Source organism: Rhinopithecus roxellana, chromosome 6 (genome assembly GCF_007565055.1).
Source record: "Rhinopithecus roxellana isolate Shanxi Qingling chromosome 6, ASM756505v1, whole genome shotgun sequence".
NCBI classification, from domain to species: Eukaryota; Metazoa; Chordata; class Mammalia; order Primates; family Cercopithecidae; genus Rhinopithecus; species Rhinopithecus roxellana.
The window spans coordinates 5,708,038-5,732,253 of NC_044554.1; the positions used below are offsets into that span (position 1 = coordinate 5,708,038).

At 36.3% G+C, this 24,216-nt stretch overlaps 1 protein-coding gene across 3 annotated transcripts; it reads left to right on the plus strand.

Moving 5' to 3' along the window:
* Window positions 1-4,510: 4,510 nt before the first annotated feature.
* GPR85 (G protein-coupled receptor 85) lies at window positions 4,511-11,827 on the plus strand. 3 transcript variants are annotated; one of them, XM_010374621.2, is made up of 3 exons: window positions 4,511-4,842; window positions 6,153-6,270; window positions 7,366-11,827. In XM_010374621.2, exon 3 carries the CDS (start codon window positions 7,536-7,538, stop codon window positions 8,646-8,648), a length of 1,113 nt encoding a protein of 370 aa, XP_010372923.1. In that variant the 5' UTR covers window positions 4,511-4,842; window positions 6,153-6,270; window positions 7,366-7,535; the 3' UTR covers window positions 8,649-11,827. The 3 variants fall into 3 exon arrangements, with proteins under 3 accessions (XP_010372923.1, XP_010372925.1, XP_010372924.1); XM_010374623.2 differs by having other exon boundaries at window positions 6,156-6,270; XM_010374622.2 differs by lacking the exon at window positions 4,511-4,842 and adding an exon at window positions 5,756-5,943.
* The last annotated feature ends 12,389 nt before the right edge of the window (window positions 11,828-24,216 follow it).

Here is a 24,216-nt window from a genome sequence, read left to right on the forward strand (position 1 = left end):
GTAGTAAAGCAAATAAAGAACTATGTAAATGCTAATGTAATCGGGCTAAAAAGCAAACAGAATTCCCCCAAATCCAGAGTAAATCTTTAGCCAAAAAAACCTTTCTGCCAATCATACAAATAATTATCCCAACCTTACAAAATTAAGAGAAACATAGAGTCCAGTTGGAGCCTGCGCCATTGTCTTTCTTCCTTTATATCCTCCTCCCCAAGAGTGCCTAGTACAGCATCCTTTATGCAGTAGGGTCATAACTTCCCATTGAACAAAAATGTGCCCAGTATCTTTGATACACGAGGGTTGAATAGTGACAAAATAATAGAGCTCATATTCTCATGGAAACTAGAACATTTATTAAATGTATGAAATAATGCTATGCCCCAGGACTTATTCTTAATAGAGTCCTTTTTCAGGTGAAATTAGACAGATGATAGCACACTTCTGTTTTAACCAAACTAAAGTAGTAACCATATTTATGAGGGGTGGGAATTTTAGTTTTGTCTTTGTTTTTATTTTATAGGGTTAAGTTGTAAAGTTTAAAAAAAAAAGAGAAATGAAGGTGGAAGGACTAAACAGAATGCAAGTTTGGTTAGTCAATATGAAAAGCTCTTTAATTAGAGTCTAAGGTAACTTTACTTATCTTAGAGTCTTTACTTTCAGCCGTGTATTAATTATGTTCTTTTGTCAAAAAGCTGACCACCACAAAAGCTTCAATAACCATAATCTGCTCATATCATTTAACAGGTGCTTACAGTAATGGTCCTAATGCACTGCATGACTGAGACAACCTCTGCATAGTCAGAGAAAAAATACCTCCTACTTCAAGTTTTAAAAATCATATTGCATTTTTATTCATGAAAATTTACAAAGCATGTAAGATATGTGTGACTCTCCATTAACCTGAATAGTAAATTAACTTCCTATTTCTTAATTATTTTACCAACACTTGCTTCTTCTTCCCACCTACCCTTCCAATACATTCACATGCACACACACTCACACCCATGACATACCCATGTGGGGGTCACTTTTTTGTTTTACATGGTTGAGGCTAACTGCATACTAAGAATAAAAAGGCAAAGGTGAATGAGACAACTTAGAATATTTTAACAGACAAAGGGCTTTTCCTCTAAGCTCTAAAGTTTTACCAGGCACTAGTAGGAAAACTTGCATTTGCTCTTTTCATTCACAGGGTCACATTTCAGTAATGTGTAAAATAAAAAGAGCTTAAAGACGTCCAGAAGAAGAAACCATGCTGTTATTTATTTAAATAACCATCACTTTGTTCATAAAACATCAAGAGAATTCACTCAAACCTTTATCACTGAGACAGTGCTGTCATTAACGACAAAATAGTTTCTTAGCCTGACCTCATAAGCCTTTAAGCCTGTGTCCCTCGCTTGTTAATCCCTTATAGTCTGACTTTCTCTTCTGAAACTGCTTTCTCAAAGATTGCTAATGATTTTCCTCATCACCAGATCCAAGGATATCTTCTTATGTGTTGTTCTTCTAAATCTCCCAGTCACAACTGACAGTGATGACCACTCCTTCTTTGAAATTCTCTCCTCCCTCAGGGTCTATAACATTGATGATCCTCCTCTTTTGGTTTGTTTTATGTCTGGTTCTTCCATGATCTTCCTGTTTCATATATGTAGGAGTCCTCTTCGTTTTTCGGTTTGTTCAGATGGAGGGGAATGGGCATGCTTGTTTATTTGTTAACCTCAACCTTCTTCCCTCTCAACAATCTCTCCCTTGGCAATGTCGCCCAATAGTTTCTGTGTAAGTACTTTCTGAATTTGGGCTCTTCACTTCCAATTGAGTATAACACATCAACATTTGAATATTCCACCAGCATTTCACATTCAGCATGTCCAAAATTAACTCACTCTTTTCCTTACCAAACCAGCTCCTTCCTTTTTAATTTTTATTTCCTCCGGTTAATGGTGTCTTCTGCCTTCCAGTTCTTCTCCAAGTTCCAAATCTGGGAGTCTATTCTTACCCCTTGATCTCCTTTGCTTCCCTGAGCCAATTACTCCATAAGAAATATGGCTCCTCTTACTTTGCTTCTCTTCATTTTTCCCGCTCCACTTCCATCAGTTCAGGCTTTCACTACTGTGATGTGTCCACCTGTAAACTGGTCCTACCTCCCAATTTCTTATAACTTGCAAGATCTAGCACAGTGCCTCACGCAGTGTAGGAGGAGCTCAAGAAATATTTGTTAAATAAAGTGAATAAAGGAACGCGTCTTAAAGTTTTCTGAGAGGAGGAAATTGTCAACATAAAGGAAAGAAGAAAAGGTAAACTGCTGAGTTTTCAAAAGCCTGGCAGTTAACTTTAAAATTAAAAATGAATCATATTAATACTTTGGAACCTGTTATGGGGCAGAGCAGAGAGAAAAGTCTAACAAATGAAACTTTTAGCATTTTGGAAAGAAACATGCCAGATTTTTAATCTTTTAAAAACTCATTAACATTCTGAAAAAAATTTCACTGTTTGGGACGTTCACAATTATGGTTATTCCCAACTCCCAAGACACAATTTTTCTAGCATATTATTTCATCATTCTGCTCCTCAAATAGATGAATATAATGCCCTAAAAACTTTCAGTTACTTAGATATCATTATGAAAAAGGTCACTTTTTGCAGCAACTAATATGTGAAAACCATTATCAGCTAAGATGTGAAAGCCATTATCAAAACCATTATCGACTAAGACATGAAAACCATTATCAAAAAGGGAGATATATAATCTCTCTTTCTATCGGTCACTTATTCCAGGTTAGTGATTTTTTAAAAATAATCAGTCAGAGAGTGTTTCCGTGCAAAAACCCTCAGTGAGAGCCTTTCATACCAAGATAGCTAAAGTTTTTTTAAAAACTTTAAAAAGGCTCTTTTTCATGTGTAACTTTAAAGTTTGGTAACAGTTGAGAGCACCAAAGGCACATGTTTTTTGCTTTAAGCAGAAGACATGTTATTTGAAATGAATTACTAAAAATCTTTTTTTTAGAATGTTTTATTCTAGCCTATTATTCTCTGCAGTTACCAAGTGTTATTTCCTGACACACACTTTCATGTAAACAATGCACAGAAAAAAAAACACTGCTTTTGCTGATCATGATACTGTGCATGACTTGGCAAAAATCTGAAATAGCTTAATTTTGAAAGGAAGGCCATTAGTTTTTAAAATAAAATGATATATACTTTTTATAAGAACCAAATTAAGCAAATTACATCTGTTTTCCTAATACCCTGATCAATATAGTGCATGTAATATTCCAACAGTTTGTAAATCTTCAGAATCCTTCAAACCCAAGGATTATGGCGTATAGTTATGTTGTATTTGCTTTGTTCTTTTACTCTTAGCCTGAAAATCAAATTTTCTGGGTTTGGTGATATAAGGAATAATAAAAGAAATTAAGACTAATTAAGACTATGATCTAAACAATTTGAATCCATAACTTTACATTTGAGAACTTGTAGATGATATGAAACTTTTGTCAGCTTTTAAACATATTTTTTAAAGCCCTGCTGATGAAAGATGTAGCTTCCAGTGTTTTCTCCAGTAGAGTTAATGAACTAGATGGAAAATATCTCGTTAATTTCTTGAGTCCCCTTGTGAGGCAAAAAAATGACATTCTTATCTAACAGCTGGAAAAGCTGAAGAATTAGTGGATGTAACTGTGCTCAATTGCAAAGGAAAGAAATAGCTTTAGTATACCCTGAGATGTGGATATGAAAGAATATTGCATACACACATACGCTCTCCCTTATTTTTAAGGAATCAATATCTGCTTAAAGAATAAGGCTAGTTAAAACCCTTGGATCTTGGCCCTATAACTTTTGGCAGAGTATATTGTTGCTTCATGACCTGGCAGTGCAGTGACTCTTTTAATTTACTTTTAAATAGCTTTTCCCTAATCTATACAACCTAACATCTGACCAATAGTGAATCTTCAGCAAACTTAAGTCTCTTATTCCATACATTTTTTTTAAACTGTAAAAATTCAGGAAATAACTTTTTGCAAAGTACATTGAAGCACTTACTGGGAAGCAAAAAAGCACAAGTTGAAATGATTTGTAGTTGCATAAAAACGAATTTGACATTTTACTTAGAAGTTGCAAACCACCGCATGGTTTTGAGTTTTTGAATTCATTTGCTTTGCAAAAAGTGGAATGTTTCACTTGAATGGAAATGCCCTCAAGTTACTTCCAGCATGGCTGTAGGATTGATTTTTCTGGGTTAAGGGAGTACCAAAGTTTAGTGCCCTGTGTATATTCTTTTCTAAAAAAACAAACTATCATCCATGTATTTAAATGAACGTAGGAAATTCAAGAACAAATCAGGGAAATTTAACATCATTTCAGTATTACCAACATAGGGCTTTGTGTAACGACTGTGACATCAAGCTTTAAACAGATAAGGCTTTACCTCGGCTAGTCCAATAGAAATACAGTATGTAAATTAACCCATATTATCTGTATGCTGATTGGCCTGAGTTCCCCTGAATGTCACAATCTCACCATCCAGCAATGAGGTATTTTACTGCCGTCTCGAGATCAGATTATCACTGTAGAGAAGATTTTTATTTCATTAACAGATTATTATAAAGCAATAAGCATGCAGAAAAAGAAGCAGACGTTTTACATTTGGAATTAATGAAAGCACGTCTGCTAGTTTTGGATAGGAGAACTGGGGAGTTGTTGCTTAAAATTTTGTATCACCCCCACAAACAAAACTCTTCGGAAATGGTAAAATAAGAAAATGCATGATTCTAGAGGCATTCCTAAGCACCCACGTGTCAGGCTATGTGGTGTCTGTGGTATCATCCGACCTTTTGGACTGGTGTAAGTTTTACGTATTCGTTATATTTCTAGTATTTTTCATCTGTAATAACAAAGGGGAAAAAAGGAAACTTGTACAGATAACTGCTTTGACATCACCCATCACTGCTCAGCCGAACTTGCAAGAAGGGAAAAGGAATACTGTTGCTTGGTGGGGTGGAATGCCAGGAGTAGCCATTTAAACATTTTATAAGCCTGATTCTTTAGTGACATGCTTTAAGGTAGACTGAATGTAAATCATATTGTAGTTGTCCACTGAACTTAGCTTCCTCCTTACTTTTACGCATATTTGCGTGCATTGGAGAATAGAAGATGACTAACAAAGACAGAGCTGCCCTAACTTGCCTCCCTTCTTCTCCATTGAAAAGATTTTTTTACTGTGGGAAAAAATAAATAAATAAATAAATAACTTTTTTTCTTTTTTCCCATTCTTTTCTTGTCTTTTTCCAGCTAACCTGCAAATTTAAAGGTTAGCTGGAGACATCATGAAAAAAAAAAAAAATCTAAAAGAAGCCTCCGGTGGTTTAGACCACCCTAAAAGCAAAAGGAAGAAAATGTTTGGGGAAGGTTAGGGTTCCGGGAAGCTGAGGGAGGGGGCGGGCGTCCCGGGCACTGTGACTTCCTCGTGCGCTGCCTTTGGGAAGAGGATGGGCCTGAGGTCCTGAAAGGGCCTTTCCAACCCCCCACTACAAATGCGGGCGGCGGTGTGGGGGAAGTTCAGAAGCAGCCACGAAGGGACAAAAGCTTAATGCTGCCAGTTGAACTGGACAGAGCAGTCAATAAACCCGGCCAGCTCTGGAGACAGGTAGGGTCTCCTGCTGGTTCCACAGAGGCTGAAGCAGCCCTGCCGCCGCCCTCGCCACCGCCGCCGCCGCGGCCCCTGCGTTACTGGGGGAGACGGTGCCGCTGCGACAGGGGAGGACGCGGCTGGAGCTCAAGGAGGCTCCAGCGCGCAGGCGCCGCCGAGCCCTGCCTGGATGCTCAGTCAAGGCACTAAGGCAAAAAAAAAAAAAAAAAGAAAAAAGAAAAAAAAAAGAAAAAAAAAGAATCAGCAATTTATAGAAAGAAGAAGCTATAGTCTGTCGGGATATCCAACGCCAACAGGTAGGAGGATATACTCTTGGTTAAGTTTGGGGGATGTGGGGCAATGCACAATGTTGATGAAACTGCAGGTTCACCGGGAAAGAGCCCTCCCTCAGGTTTTGTGTGTGTGTGTGTCTGTGTGTGTGTGTGTGTGTGTGTGTGTGTGGTTTTGTGTGTGTGTGTGACAATAAACTGCATAATGGAAGTACATTCAGACAATGCACCTTCAGTAGGGCTTACTGAGAGTTCCATTTCTGGAAAGCCTTTCAAGACTGAGGAATATCAGACTGCGAATCACCGGGAACGGTTCCTTTGCAGCACAGAAGCAATCTCTCTCCCCATCTTCGCGTATGTAATGCATGTCTCTCTCCCTCTCCCCCTCCTCCACCCTCCCCCCATTATAAATCCAGGGGTGGCGGATTTCAGGTTTCGTAATGTTGCATGATGCGATCGGTATTTACCCTAGGATGTACCGGTGGGGAAATTAAAATCATCGAACGCAGTTTTGCCTGCGCTTCCATCAGCATATTCCGGGCCAGTGAGAAGTGGCAAAGGAAACACGCTTGGTGGGAATAACAGAGGAAGCCGATTTCCCTGGTGTGGTCCAGGCACCTATAAGACAATGTGCATTTTGTTTTAAAAAGAAGCCACTTGTGATTTGCAACAAAGGTTATCAGTGTAAATGGGAAAGGCTTAATTGCCCAAGAAATACAGGTTCATGTCATATTCATTTGAATCCAGGCAGCCAAGGTTTACAAATGGAAGTGCATTATTCCTCTGGGTGTGTTTCCCTGTCCAATATTTACATTAACCATTTTAATAATCATGTGGGCTTAAAAGATTTGCCAAAAATGGGGGGTAGGGTGAAGAGGGAAAGACAAATGATTAAATCACATCAAATCTTAGGACAAGTAAGTTCCTATTAATTTTGAAGTCCAATTTTGAAATTTTGCTTTAAGATGAATCAACAAATACTCTTATGCAGCATGAATAGTGGCACTTAAGACATATTTTGCACAGGTTCTTTGGACCCACATCAAACAGAGAAGCTGCCTGTGAAACACTGACAGATACTAACAGATCTCAAATAAATGTAGGTAATGTCTCTGCCTCCTAATAGCAATCTTGTAGATTCCATTGCAATTCTACTGGTTAATTCCTGGACTGGCATATTTTACAAGAATGGGACATTTTATTCCTTTTCTCCTAAAGGTACCTAATCAAATATATATTGTCCAAAATAGGGACATTTTAAAATTCACTTAGCTTGGAAAACTAAACAAGCCAATTGTCTGAAATCTCAAGCAAAAATATTTAGTAAAGCAAATATTAGTATTGAAAACTAAAACTTTATTTGCTTCCCCGTAAGTGAACAGCTTTATGTTAGCACTGTCTGACATCATTGCTTGTTAACTTAAGAACTGATAGCTCTTTTTTTTTCAGATATTCTGATGGCAAATCAAATGGAAGAAAAGAGGAAGCATGACTGCAGATCAGATCAGTTCTCTTTGTGGATTATATTTTCAGTAAAATGTATGGATCTATCTTTACCTTGTTCTTATGTCTAGATCATGAGACTTGACTGAGGCTGTATCCTTATCCTCCATCCATCTATGGCGAACTATAGCCATGCAGCTGACAACATTTTGCAAAATCTCTCGCCTCTAACAGCCTTTCTGAAACTGACTTCCTTGGGTTTCATAATAGGAGTCAGCGTGGTGGGCAACCTCCTGATCTCCATTTTGCTAGTGAAAGATAAGACCTTGCATAGAGCACCTTACTACTTCTTGTTGGATCTTTGCTGTTCAGATATCCTCAGATCTGCAATTTGTTTCCCATTTGTATTCAACTCTGTCAAAAATGGCTCTACCTGGACTTATGGGACTCTGACTTGCAAAGTGATTGCCTTTCTGGGGGTTTTGTCCTGTTTCCACACTGCTTTCATGCTCTTCTGCATCAGTGTCACCAGATACTTAGCTATCGCCCATCACCGCTTCTATACAAAGAGGCTGACCTTTTGGACGTGTCTGGCTGTGATCTGTATGGTGTGGACTCTATCTGTGGCCATGGCCTTTCCCCCGGTTTTAGACGTGGGCACTTACTCATTCATTAGGGAGGAAGATCAATGCACCTTCCAACACCGCTCCTTCAGGGCTAATGATTCCTTAGGATTTATGCTGCTTCTTGCTCTCATCCTCCTAGCCACACAGCTTGTCTACCTCAAGCTGATATTTTTCGTCCATGATCGAAGGAAAATGAAGCCAGTCCAGTTTGTAGCAGCAGTCAGCCAGAACTGGACTTTTCATGGTCCTGGAGCCAGTGGCCAGGCAGCTGCCAATTGGCTAGCAGGATTTGGAAGGGGTCCCACACCACCCACCTTGCTGGGCATCAGGCAAAATGCAAACACCACAGGCAGAAGAAGGCTATTGGTCTTAGACGAGTTCAAAATGGAAAAAAGAATCAGCAGAATGTTCTATATAATGACTTTTCTCTTTCTAACCTTGTGGGGCCCCTACCTGGTGGCCTGTTATTGGAGAGTTTTTGCAAGAGGGCCTGTAGTACCAGGGGGATTTCTAACAGCTGCTGTCTGGATGAGTTTTGCCCAAGCAGGAATCAATCCTTTTGTCTGCATTTTCTCCAACAGGGAGCTGAGGCGCTGTTTCAGCACAACCCTTCTTTACTGCAGAAAATCCAGGTTACCAAGGGAACCTTACTGTGTTATATGAGGGAGCATCTGTAAATCTTTAGCCTTGTGAAAACTAACCTTCTCTGCTGAGCAATTGTGGCCCATAGCCATATCTTGAGAAGAAATTCAAGAATGGAATCAGCAGTTTTAAGGATCTGGGCAACATTCTGCAGTCTTTGCAATAGTTCACCTATAATCCTATTTTAAATCTCAGAGTGATCCTGCTGACTGCCAGCAAAGGTTTGTAATTAAGAAAGGACTGAACCACTGCCCTAAGTTTCTCTATGTGGTCAAAAACTAGATAATGAAAGTAGCAGGTGCTAAGTATCAGTGCTAAATGCTCTGTATGTCACTACATATGAAAAAACATCAAAAAACAATTAGCATTGGACATCTTAATAAATTAAGTTGACATGAGGTAAATGTGTTGATAAAAACTAATTTTAGAAGTTTGAAGACTTTAAAACATTTCATACTATTATTGTTTTGCAAAGACTAAAGTATTTGGGGACTTAAAGTACTGTAATCCACTAAAGATGTGCCAATGAATTATTGGAATATCACACTTTAAAAACCGCCTTGTAAGTTCCGGGGAGCATTCCAAAGCAGTATATTGGTTCCAATTAGAGTTTACTTTTTTGTATTAATACATTGCTATTTCTAAATACCACTTTCCTTATCTACTAGTAAGATTGCTAGCCTTGAACTGTGTTATGTGGTTTTTGTTGATTTGGTATAACGTTTTTCCAATTCATTTATATTTTACAAATGCTAGATATTGGTCTGGGAGGCAACATTATTGGTAACAGCCTGTCACAACTGAGCAGTTCTAATAATGCAGAATAAACACATGTTGCCTTAAAGGGTTATCTAGTATCCTTCATCTTATTTAGCACTGGAGCAAATAGTCAAGGGAAATCGAATCAGTAACTGGTCATGGTCATGCATCTGAAAGTGCATGGAAGATCATTTAGTACTTTTTCCTTTTTTCTCACATGGTTTGAAACTTAAAGTGCACATCACTGAAATAATGAGATTTTCTTTTGAGGTGTGCTACCCTTCCTAGAGTGTTCTAAGAAGCAGGCAGTTGATGTATGTTTGTATTTTAAGTCAGCTGTCAAGGGGAGACCACAGCCTTAGTATGACATCCTGCACAATTTGTGAAGCATTTATTCTACTGAAGGCACAGTCTTGTTTATACTTTCTGCACATTCAGTGTATTGGTCATTTAAATTATCTCAGTTTTAACTTGTGAAAGCTTATAATATGATTTCTGGTATTTTAGAAATACATTAGAGTCTGTGAGTCTCATTCTTTAAGATACAGATGTGTGAACTTCAATATAAAGTTGCATTTGCCAAAATTTACCCGTGTAGCCTGTTAATTTTCTTGAAATAAGTTTTACATTTTTGGCACTTAACAGCTTTTTTTAAATCTGGGCGGCAAGCACAAAGTAGGAAGACTAGCTTTATTATGGTTTTGTTTTTTGATTCTTGTAGCTACTATATTCCAGACTGGAAATGTATGAATGATAATCAACATAATGCTGATAAACTGACATAATATTATCTGTAAAAGCATTATTTGGTAGTTTATTATAATCATCCCTCTACTATTCTTAAATGCCAGTAGTATTTAGAGATGTGTACCTGCTTAGTTAATTGGCTCAGAATTTTAATATAAATATCACACTTTAATTCGGAGCATAGTACCATAGAAATTTGGGGTTCTAAATATACAACTTGTAAGAATGGTTTACACAAACATTATGACAAAACTAGAAAAAGTTATTATTTTTGTTTGCTTTCTGTTTTTTTAATTGGTTGGTTTTTGTGAAGTTTTTTTTTTGGTATTTGATAATTAAGATTAGGAATCTAATAGAACAGAAATCCTATTGCTATAGTGCTTCTGTAAAGAGAATATCAATATAAATAAGGAAAACAAATCAATGAAATGTTTCGATGATACATGCAACTATTCAGTTTTGCTCATATAAGGACAGCTCAAGCCATGAATTAGTGAGCATTCTGACCTCATTTTTACTTTACACCAAAGTTGATTAGATCTGAGACAAAGTTTAATGCACAACAGTGAGTTGGATCTAGCAATAAAGTCTCCTTGGTACTGAAATCATTATCTAAAATAAAGGAAATGTTATCAAAAGATGTTCTGATAACATTGTGATTGCAACTCAAAAAAATTTACAGTAGAAACGTAATTGCAATGATGATAATGGTTAACTTTGCTTAGATGTTCAAATATCACCAGCAATCAGTAGAAAATTCAGCAATAATCTTAAGACTAGAGAGAACAGGTTCACCATTGCATAGACAAGAAAACAGATATGGGTTAAGAGTCGGGGACTGAGGAGTCAAGAGCAAGGGCCACGTGAAGCTTCCCGACTCCACTGAGCTATTTGGAATAACCGATTCCCACAGTTTTGGTAAGTGACCAGCCCCAGTGATCAGTGAGTCAGGCTGAACTGCAGTGACTTTTATTTAAGCCTACTCCTGACTAAGTTGGCATTTGCAGGTCAAGCAGGAAGCAGTTGACAAGACACATCCTCAGTGAATCAATGCCATTTGTAACTCAACTGGTAACAGTGGTAATCATACAAAATAAAAGGCTGCTTCAGTGTCTTAATGACCAAATCACATTATCTATTGTAACACTCATTCCAAAATTCAGTATTTAATGTAATTAATCTTTAATCCGTAAAAATACATTCCCACTGTAGCAGGACAGGGGATGTCCAACTTCCCTGTGACACTGATTATCAATAATAATGTGTCCCTCTTGGACTGAGCACACATCTGAGATGAACAGTCTTTAAATTGTTTTTCATAATAGTGATGATATGTTTGCTTGGATACGTCTGTACTATTTCATCTGGTTCGTTTTGCACATAATAGATTTATTTGTGAGATACCTGGCTGAAGCTAGGCATTCAGTTTGCGACTGTGGAATCCTATGCAGGTATTAACCAAGGCAGAAAGAGGTGAGTAACTTGACCAGTTCTCCACCGAGACTCCATTTAAATAACACAAAATTAACCATAGTGATTAGATGAAAAAAATTATTTGTAGATAGGATAACCTATTGACTCAATTATGCAGATATCAGCAGGTTGGATTTCAACACCAGGATTGTCTATAGAAGTTAGCTGATTTATGATTGTTAACACATAAATATGGCCACTTATCCATTTGCCTCAACTTCCATGAATACTACCTGAATTTTTTGTTCATTTATTTACCTATTCAACAAATATGTGCTGGGTGCTGGCCTTGGTGCTGAGTGCATAGTGGAAAACAAAGCGGAACAGTCTCTCATTTAGATTTTTTAATCTAGTGGGAAAGAAATAATAAATATGTAGTAGCAATGAGTTTTGAGTGTTAATATGGTAAAAATTCCTAAGAAGAACTTGGTCATAATGGCCATAAATGCACTGTTCTCCATTTTCACTTCGGGGCCTTATCACCTTTCATTGCCCAGTGTTATTTGGGATCTCATATATACTACACATACTCCCTCAACTGAAAGGGAACCCCCTCATTCTATTCAAAGCACCAGGAACCTTTTACGCACACTTAGACGAATCACCATGTTGTATTTTAGAACCAGCTCCCATGTAGTTAATTCTCTCTTCATATTAACAGCAAAACCTAAATTTCCCCTTCCAAAGTTAACTTCATATCCCAACTATCCACTTCCAAAACAGAGATACTTCAATTTCTTCAAGAGACATGGAGGTGTCTTTTCTGACATACTCTTATCTTCCTGCAAGATAGGATGAAAATGTGTGGGTAAAATACAATCAAAGGAATGACTTATTTGTGTGCATCTTACGATGACTTGCTGGGACCCTCCCAAGTTACTTGTGAAACAGGGTGCATATCTTTTATCATTAAAGCATGCCACCCCTTCTATCTTTTTATTTCTCCTTAATTGGAATACAATAAAACTCCCTAATCGCCTATCAGCTGAAAAGTTGGTTTGCCCTCCAAAATGTTCTTCTATTGCAAGTACGATGAAACTGATTTATAACCATACAGATTATATTTTTCAGCTAAACTGTCATAATGAGTTGGGTTGCACCTGGGATTACTGTAGGATGGTTGCAAACAGAGCCAAAACTCTTCACTTCTGTGTATTCACTATTGGATACATTTACTGGGTTTCATTATTTCATGCCATGTGTAGCATAGACTGTATTATTAAAACAAAAGCAGTTTGCATTAATTTCTTATTAAAAAGGAAAGAAAGAAGCTAAGATGATAAATGGTAATATTTCAAATACTGGCTAAAGACACTAATCAAGGTAGATGGTAACCAGAATTGTGGGATATTTATGGTTCTAAAATCTTGTGAATTTATTTTTCTATGCAAAAATAGATCATTTTCATGTTTGTTAATATTCTCTTATGAATGTTTTAAATGGAAATTGCAGGATATACTAAGAATTGTTTACTGCTGTAATTTTTTGTTGTTATTGTCAACTGTGGGCATGTCAGCGTTCTGTGAGTTTCCTGATTCCCTCAGAAACTTTTTTTACACCACATTAAAGTGGTAGAATTGTTCAGTTTTGAGGCAAAAATTCATAATTAGTCTGTATAGTGGTTAAAGTGAAAATAACATTTGCAAATGTCTGGAATTTGTTTTTTGGCCATCAGTCAAAATAGTAAAATAAGTTAAAGGCATATTTGAATTGGAGCAATGTAGAGAGAAGTTTTTGTTGTTGTTTGGTTTTTTTTTTGATAACTTCTTTTGCCTTATGCTGCAATGTAACAGGCTCTAAATAATATATTAAAACCAAAAAGCTTTAACTGTATGAAAAGATTATATAAACAAGTCCTGGTTTTTTAAAATTGGGCAGGAGTTTTACATCATCCCTTTTTGCCAAAGGGATGATGTCCATTAGCTGCTCAATCCCTTTGGGTTAAAAGGCTTTTAAAGCCAGTTTTCCTCTCACCATAACAGGCAGTTGTGACAAGGGCTGGCTCCCTGAGGAAAGCAAGGAGAATGTGTTTCCCTCTGAGTAATTGAAAAAAAAAAAAAAAAAAAAAAAGCCTCAAAGCCTCAGGTGGTTTGGGGTTTGGAATTATTCACACCTGACATTCACAGCCACCTCCTTGGCTTCTGGGGACAGAGGACAACATCATGGTCAGAAAGACCTAGGTTCCAAGTTCAGTTTGGAGGCAGAAAGCAATTCCTTTTCCTTCTCTCTGTGTTTGGAAAATAATAGATTATTGACACAAATATTAAAACTGATACTATAATGCGTTTCCTGGTTTGTGTGGTTTTGACAGACAATAAAGTAACATTTCACTTATAAGGGTATTCAAGATTATTGGATAAGGAAGCAAGTCATTCATTATCCCACAATATAAGGAAGATGACTATAATCCTACAATATAAGGAAAAGTTATTATAATTTTTAAAGCTGAATTGACACTTGAGCTTGAACTAGCTAAAGTTAATTAATTGTTTCTTTTCATAGCTTTCAGGGGAAAAATCTGATTAAATAGATGAAAAAAAGAGTTTGATCTTTTTCATCAAAAAAATTAAAAGTTAAAAGATCATTTTCTTCCGTGAAAAGGGGAATTTTTGAACATTTTTCTTAAGCATTTTTACTTAGACGTAATTTAGTACAACAATCATTTATTGCACATGTACTGCATGTGTGATTTTGGGCAAGTTATTTAACCTTTCTATTCCTCATCAATAAAAAGTGGACTGCAATGGTACATATGTCCTCGGGTTTTTGAGAGGATTCAGGGAGTGTGCATCCTTGTGAAGCCCTTAGCAGAGTCTGACATCTTAAACAAATTGTATTTTTTACTGGGTATGAGGGGCTGGCCCTCTCATAGTTCACCATCTAGCAGCAGAGACATCAACAAATTGTGAGACGATGTGCTGAGTACTGTAAAGATGATATGTAAGATAAGTGTTCCAGGAACACAAACAAGCAATTCTGTGAAAGTGGGAGCAGGAAGGTGAGATAGAAAAGGTGGCACTTGAACTCAGTCTTGAAGGATAATTTTAATTTAATATGCTTGACAAAGTTGAGAAAGCTATTTCAGATAGAGGGAATAACAAGGTGAGCAAAAGGCAATGAAATTTGAAAGCTCATGATGTGTTCAACATAGGGATTCACTAATCAGAGAAGTTTATGTGGTGTAGCTGGAATTTAGGTACTGAACTGGGAAGGCCAGCATGGTGTAGAGGTTAAAAAGCGGGACATTTGGAGATTTAAGTCCTTATTCTGGCCCTTACTAGCTCTATGGTCTTAAACAAATCAGTTAAACTCTTTGAGTCTCAATTTGCTGATCTCTAAATTGAGGAATAAGTAGTAGCAACATTTTAAGATTTGCTTTGAAGATTAAATGCGATAAAAACATAACTATTATTTATTAAGTACTTACTATGTACCAAGTTCTGTTCTAAACACTTTTCATATATTAACTCAGTTGATTATCACAGTAATTAGATGCTGTGATTATCTATACTTTGCAAATGAAGAAACCAAAGCACAGAGAAGTTAAGTAACTTGCACAAGTTGGCAAAGCATAGCTGTAAAGCACTTAGTACAGTAACCAGCACATTGTGAACTTCGGTAAATTCTGGCTATTGTTATTGTTATTACTGCTGCTACTGCTGATTTTGTTTTGTTTTGTTTTTGTTTTGTTTTCTTTTGTTCTTTTTAAATAGCTGACCAAGGTTACAGACTAATGGGAGCAGAAGTGACGGAGCAGAAACAGAGCTCCCAGCCTTCAGAATTCAGCTCCACCTTGCTGCGCTCTCTCTCCTTTCCCACTGAGAATCTGAAGGAAGCAAAGAATAGTAGTTCTAATATCCCTCTCCGCTTTCATATAGGATTGTATTACTGCAGAAATAGGAGAATCTATTTGATTTTTCAAATAACTTTTTAGAAGAACGTTGTTTAGATTTTAAAAGCGGGTTACACAGTTCACACCAGGTGGGGAGTTTACCTACATCCGGCTCATATTCTTCAGTACTAAATCAATTTTGTCACATTCTATGTAAAGTGGAGATTTAAAGTTGATGATTATCATAAGTTGGGTACAGTCTTTTCTTGGAGTCTGTCAAGTCTCCCTTTAAAGCTCCACCTTCCAGGACCATTATTCCCAGTCCATGTCCCAACTAATTATACTTCTTTCCCTACTCTGATATTGCTCTACAGCCTTCTGTAACACTAGTGTTTGTAGCTATATATAGTAAAGGGATAATTCATGGAGAATACAATGGCAGAATTACCCCATAAGTACTGTTTGCTTGGTATTTGCACATCACATGGTTTCCCCACTTTTCTAACTCTTGACTCGTGGTCAGCTGTTAACACACCTGGTCATTCGTCACCGCATTTTTGTAGGCTGTTGTTTTGGCCATTTGAACCTCCTGCTTTCATTCCACTTGGGCTGGGCTTCCTTCTTTTTATCTGACCTCTTGCTTTACTTCTTACTGGCATCTTAAATAAATTGTATTTTTTACTGTGTATGTGGGGCTGGCCCTCTCATAGTTCACCATCTGGCAGCAGAGACATAAACAAATTATAAGACAATGTGGTAAGTGCCATAAAGAAGATATGTGAGATAAGTGTTAAAGGAACTCTTGTATCAAGGTAGTTCCAACTTCTAACATAATAGCTGCTGGCTTCCTCCCATGCCAGCTTTGTGCTATCTGTGGTCTCAGTAAACATAGATTCTATTTAATTACCTTACGCAGTCAAGAAAAGCATGTCAGACTGAATGTTAGACAGTGAGCTGCTGATCAGCTACAGGGCAAGGTCAATTCACTTGACCTCTTAGTCCCTTCAACTGTATAATGAAGGGGTCGAGTTCTAAAATTCCACTGGCTTGAAAAAAAATCTATGATTTGCCCATCTGGGTCACTGATACTCCCTGGATATAAGTGACATGGCTATTCTGAATCAACATAACTTCCCACAGCTGACAGTGGTCCACTGAAAGCCACTTCCTATGTGTAGTACTCCAGCTAACTGGGTTTCTACCTAAGCAGTTGTAGGCCCAAAGTGATCCCTGCTTGTTGATATCAACACTGGAGAATGTCTACAGCACATTAAAATATTCTTTCACTGGGATTCTGCTTTATTCATGTGCTTTATTCATGTGCCAACTTCATAATAGTGCTTTTAATTTTAATCAGACAGACTTGATGCTCTGCTTCCATTTCAGATGACTAAATTATGGATATTTGTGCCCCATTATTTCTTTGTATTCTATTCCTTGTATTTTGTATGTTCTATCTCCAATTATAAATATGTTATAAATAGTTCATGGATTTCTTTTAGAGGGTATCAAACCTGTTTCAAGTTTCTGTTTCAAACATACAAACCATAAAATTTAGGAAGATGTTTTAATACCACCACAGTTTTCGATTACAGAAGGATCCATTTTTGAATGGATACTTACTAAGCACCTACTATATACAAGGAGTTCTACAGGGTTGTTAATAAATCCTTTAATCAAACCTGCTACTGGCTTGGGTTTTAGTCTCAGAGACTTGCAAACTGAACATAAATCTAGTTTTCTTTTTATAGATGCTTTTGCTGTGCCTAACATTCATTAAAAAAATGACTTTTAAATTTAACCCAGTGCAAAAGTGCATACTATTTTTAATTACACACAAGGCTTAGATTTAAATGTCTATAATTAATAGTACGTTTTTATTGATACTTTCTGATTTATATTTTAAAATGGTTTATTTTGAAACATTCTTTTTATATTTTGCATCTAGCAGCTTGTTGACTTTTAACTAGAAAAGATATTCTTACCTAGTAGTAACTTTTTATCTACTATTAAAAATAAGGAAGTTGATAGGTAATTTAGTAGAGAAAATAGTCATGCATCCTAGAATTTATAATTCAAAGAAACAAGTGTTCCTATTTTTAGATGGTCTTGATACACTCACAGAACACTGGAAATTCGGAACAATTATTGCCATCAATGTTTCTGGATATAATGCAACTGAGTTTCTTGATGCAGAAAGAACCTGTATTCTTCTTTGTGGTGCTATTATTTGTTATGCCTGGAAGGTCTTGAGCATTTTCTGTAGTGCATGAGCTCCAGTGCTTTGTGTTTCCATCATGGGCATAAAAAACTGTCATTTTCAGGAAGAAAAAAAAAAGAAGAGAGAAACAACATTTTCTACTGTATTGAGTCTTACTGAGAAAGATTTGTTCTCTGTTATATTTTAAAGCCAATTTAAATTGTATGTACATGAAAAAATAGATTCTCATAAATATTCAACTGAGAAACATTCTATTTTAAACCAACTAAAACTATACTTGTATCAATAATCATGATCAATTATGATGTGTTCATCATAAGGATGAGGAGGAATATAATAAAGGAAATAGGAGACCCAGCTTCTTGCTTCAGATGCTTCTCCTTGGCAGAAGACAGAAAAACATAGTTAAATATATTTCACCATTAGCAGCAGAAACCAGGATGTACCACATACACAGTCACCAAAGAGAAGCTACATAAAGAAATAAGAGAATGGTAGGAACCAGTGATACTCGAAAAAAAAATTATGAGTAGGAGAGTTTGAAAAGTTTGAAAGTAATTTTTAACAAAGGATGAGGCCAATTTTTTAAGTGGTTTAGAATTTGACCCCACTCTTTAAGAACCTTCAGTGTCTATTATATATCTGGGAACAAATTCAAGGCCCATTAGTAAGATCCTTTATGATACAGCTTTATTTTTATCTATCCAGATCATTCTCTCATTCTTTTCTGTTTTCCATTCTTTATCACCATTCCATAAATAAACACACACACACACACTCCTACTTCTTTTTTATTTTTTTTAATACTTTAAGTTCTAGGGTACGTGTGCACAACGTGCAGGTTTGTTACATATGTATACATGTGCCATGTTGGTGTGCTTCACCCATTAACTCGTCATTTACATTAGATATATCTCCTAATGCTATCCCTCCCCCCTTTCCCCTCCCCACAATAGGCCCCGGCACACACCCCTACTTCTACTGGCATATGGATACATACTTCTCCTTCTCTCCCAAGCTATCCAACTCAATCTATAGGCCCACTGGCCTTTAATCACTTTGACCCACAAATTAATTTCTCAGTTTTCTGCATGCCAAAATTATGTGTAATCAGTATGTGGCTTTACATGATGAGATGGAGTTCTCTAATTGCTTCAGATTTCTCTAGTAAGATTGTAAGCTCATGGGCCTTTTCTTCTACCTATTTCCTGTTCCCACAAAGTATCCTAACTTAATACTAGGCAATAAGTAAATGTTTAATACGGAGAAATATTATTTACATATGATAGAAGAGAAAAAATACTAATTCAAAAAATTGTCCTATCTTTCTATCTCTTTTACTGGCACTCTTTTTGCCCTTGTTCCAGTTGGGATGCTAATTCAAATATTATGTCCAGAACAGGTGAGGTCAGTAAGGGAGGAGAGAGAAAGAAAGAAAATCTGTAATTACAATCTATATAAGTCTCTCCTCTCCCCTTTATGAATGAATATACTAAAATATTTTAACGAAAAAGGAACTTTAAAATTTTCTTTAATGATGATGAATTCTGAACTATTCATACTTTGTCACCTCACTCCCTTATTCAGACAAATGGCCTGCAGAATCAGAAAGGCTATATGACATTTTCTTTATAGCTGCAATTTTCATATAAACATGCTAAGCAATATTGAAGCAATATGTTCAACTTTTATAAGACATATTTTTATTTTAGGACATTTTTCACATTCAACGATATTCACAGATGGGGAACATTTTATTAATCAAGGGTATCTCTTAATCTATGCTTCAATAAGGACCTAAATTAGACTCTATTTAATAGATAATTCATTGCAACTTCAAAAAGTCTTCATTTAGAAATCAGTTAAGTTCTAGTAGAAATTTTTTAAAGCCACACTAACACAGATTACTGAGAACAAGATCAAGAACAAGAGTTATGCTTATCAAGTATAAAATACTGCCTTAACAGCCATATATGTTCCCCAATAATTGAAATAAATTTGTAAAATGTATTATAGAATAACCCAGTTTTTATCAGATGTCTCAAATAGAGTGATTGAAAAATCCCTCTGAAACATCATTAAGAATGAGTCCATAATTTCATATTCCATTTCATGTGTTAAGAATATTAACCTAATAGCAACTGAATTTTTAATATATATCTAAGTATACTTTAGAATTTTGTTTCATTTCACATAGATTACAGGCTGTTAACATAAATGCTGTTGAGTTTGGTATATAATGGCACTCGCTATTTTTATTGAATTATTGTTATGATCATAGTCATTTTAAGTCATAATAAATGGGGACAATTTGGGTGTCAGTTGGACATAAGAGTAAGAAAGGCTTATAATCTTAGTTTATCTGAGACATGAACACCCTGGGTATTTATCAGTGATAAAACTGGATAGTTGGATTTCTTGATTTCACAATTATTTTTTTAAAGCAAATGTTGTAAGTTCTAGGTGAACATAAGCCCATTTTTAAAGCTAATACCTTTTTTATACTAAAACCTTCAATTTAAAAGTTCGTCAGAGAATTAAATAATTGTTAGAGCCAGGGACAAATAATTATAACCTTTGATTTTGTTAAAGGGTTATAAACTCAATGTCTTTATTCAGTTAACTGAACTTGGCTGTGGTTTGGAATATTGAAGAAGGGATGATAAAGAAGATTTTTCAATTGTTGTAAATCACTTTTCATTCATTCATTCAACAAATATTTATGCACCACGTACATAGGTATCTTACAGTATACATATTAATCTGGACAGCTGATTATCTCAACTCCAAAAAAATTTTTACCTTTTTAAAAACTATTTTAGTAACTAATGTTCCAACTCTCACTTTAAGATTTTAATCATTAAAGAAGATAAAAATCATCCTACATATTCATACCTAAAACACCTTGTTTCTCAAATCAGGAAAGCAAGTGCTCTATTCTATTAAAAATGATTGGATTCTGGGCATCTTAATTTAAGCAAAAGACCAGTTATATCATAAAAGTGCATTTTACAGAAATATGTAAATAAGGGAATAAGACCTTTGGGATGTGGTTTTATGCACTGATGCAATGAAGTGATTTGGACAACCAGCTCCCCAAGCTTCCAGATAGAAGTTAAGTTTCAGCAACATACCAAGAGTATTCATCTATTAGGACTGTGTTGTTTGGTATATTCTGAATTTGGTAAAAAGGAATGAATTATTATTGATTTTATTTGCATTGGTTTTTAAATCACAAGGAAAGATGCCAAAAAATGAACAATAGGGATTTACTTTTTAGCTTAGGCATACCTACCCTGAAGCAAAGTCACATTTTCCATAAATGCAGTCAGTGTTGGACAAGCATATGAGAAGAGCAGACTTGTGGCTGGACTGGATTCTGTGCTGGTCACTAAGCATAGTACAACACTGTGGATCCGGGAGGACTGAGAGTGACCCATGGTAGCATCAATCCCCTTCAATAGTCAAGTAACTTTTAATTTTTGCAACTTTAACAAGCTGACACCGAAGTGGAGGTAAGATGAGAGACAAATTGGGCTCATTAGAAAGCAGAAGAAATTTATGAACACCTTTTATTTCTCTGGAGCTACTTCTATCTCTCCAGACCGCAAGTCACCTGCCTTCCTTTTATAAAAGGGCTAAAGCCTAATATCAGCCTGCCTCCATCATGTCACTGCCAAACACATCAGCAGCTGTTTTTTAGGTCAAGAGATTCAAATGGCTGTTTTGAACGACCTTTGCCAATATTAGCATTTCTCTACTGAATTTACTTTAAACTATTCTTCTATTTTGCACAAATTGATACTGCTTTTACTTTGAATTTCTGTACTATTTCAAAACTTTTTGTGAACATCTTTTTTAAGAAACTCAGATCCAATTACACTGCATTCACTTTTGAAGAAGGCACATTGAAAAAATGCAATTTCCTATTTCTTTTTCTTTGTCACCATTATACAGACTTGAAATTGTTAGGTACCTCTTTTTTGTAAAGAATTTACCATAAAATTAAGATTTTTCCAGGCTATTGTGACATAAGGGATCTAGATAAATCCAAGTGTGAATGGAAGCCCACAGAAGGGCACATCAGTGGCCACAAAAGCAAGGCCTCCCACCCCACACAGCCCTCAGGAACTCAAAGACTGGGTCTCACACATCAACCAAACAGAAGAGAAAACACAAAACGAAGGTTATGATTCTTGTTGATGAAATAAATGGCACCATAGGAAGAATAATAAAAACAGCTCTTAATAAAAACAGCTCTTTTAAGTCTATCAAAATAAAAAGTAATTTCTAAGGTATAAATGCCACAATAGGGATGAGTTAATAGGAAAATGGAGTCTGAAAGGCTCTGAAGAGAATGGACTTAATCGTGTCTAAGCTTATGAATCTGATGAATATTCCTATGCAATAATATCACAACAGATTGAATTCTTAATATAGAACATCACATTGTTTCAGGAAATTAAAAGGAATTACAAAGTCATTACATAGATTGAAACTTCAGGAGCACAGAAGTATTGTTTTGCTGGCCATCCTGAAAGACTTCTCTGAAAGTATTTATGTCTCCCAGTTTCTATATGTTACTAATTAATGGGTCACTTTGGTTTGTTTATTAGCATAGAACAAATAAGTTCCATGGGGAAAAAAATGTTATTAAGCTCTTCATAGGTTTTGTGCGTCCAAAAATGTATGTGTATTATTTATATTTTTACTTTTAAATGGATTACACCAGTGATATGGTTTGGCTGTGCCCCACTCAAGTCTCATTTTGAATTCCCACATATTGTGGGAGGGACCTGGTGGGACGTAATCGAATCATAGGGGCAGGTCTTTCCTGTGCTATTCTCGCGATAGCAAATAAGTCTCCCCAGATCTGACGGTTTTATAAAGAGGAGTTCCCGTGCACAAGCTCTCTCTCTTTGCCTGCTGCCATCCATGTAAGAGAGGACTTGCTCCTCCTTGCCTTCCACCATGATTGTGAGGATTCCCCAGCCATGTGGAACTGTAAGTACAATTAAGCCTCTTTCCTTTGTAAATTACCCAGTCTCAGGTATATCTTATCAGCAGCATGAAGATGGACTAATACAACTGGCATATTAGAAATATGTCTTTTCACATATCATAACAGGACAAAGAATACAGTTCTATCCAAGAGCCGGAAGACCTGAATTCTAATTCTGATGCTGCCGCTAACTCACTGAGTGACCCTGCCAATGTCAGCTAATCTTTTGGGACCTCAGTTTCATTATTCTCAAAACAACCTCTAAGAAAAACTCTGCTCTCATCCTCAGCCAGTTTCTTTCAGTGTTTCAACTATGCCTTTTAAATCTAAGATTAATATAATGAAATTTTCATTTATATTCACAGCACAATTTCTTTTAATGAGATTTTTAATGGACCCATATAATAACAATAATCCCTACTTCCATTAATAGGTTGAAAAAATGGTCTGAAAAAAGTTACAGAGATTCTAAATGTGTATAAAGGACCTACTTTATGCACAAAAAGCCTTCATTGTATGGGAAACGACTTTAAACAAGTGTGTGTGTGTGTGTGTGTGCGTCTCAGCGTGTGTGTGTGTCTGTGTGTATTTATATATGTTCATATATCCTGAAAGCTATACAAGCCATAAAATGACTAAGGAGAATTTTTTTTCATTGGGAAGAAAAATAATGAATCACATAATTATTTTAAGAGAGGGAAAGAATGACTGAAATAACAAATTAGATGGATGGAACACGTGACGCTTCCAGATTCAGACCCAATGGGGACTTCAGAAGAAGCAGCCACGTATTGTTTTATTTATGGTTATAGGAACCAAATACCTATACAGACAGAAACTAAAAGCTAACAGCATACAATAAAAGCAAGGAAAACTTTGATAATATAGAAATAATTACAGCTTTATAAGATTTGCACCTCAAAACCTATCATCTCTAGCCAAAAGGTATGTTCTCAATCTAGTCATAGACAGTAGAACCATTACAGGTAAGGGGTCAGCTTGTAATATGGACAACTGCTAGTTAAGGCTAACCTTAAAAAGAGTAGATGACCACCTACAGTGTATTACTTGAAGGACCATAAAATTCTTTCTCCTAAAATATATATTACCTCCTCTATGGCCTAACATTCCCGTCCAGCAAGAGGAGTAACCTCCAGAAGGACACTGTGAAATAGTGTATGTGTAACATCACCGATTTGAGAAGGTCCCACTGCCCAACTCATCCTCTCTCAAACTACAGAGAGACCTTGTCCTATCAATTGTCCCCACCACACTCCTGGAAGTTGAGCCTCTCCTGTTCTGCTGGCTTTTGCTTTCTTGTATTTGTCATTTAAACATGTTCATTATTCTCTTGCCTCAAATAGAGGATGAAAAACCCCTCAATCCTACATCTCCCTCCAGCTGTAATGCCTTCTCACCTCTTCCCAATCAAGCATCATCTTCTAGTCACTCTTCCATCAATGGCAGCCCTGTTTCCGTCACCACTTCTATTCCTAAGGTCCAAGAATATCAGGGCTGGTAAATCTAATGACACTTCTTTTTTTTGATATGGAGT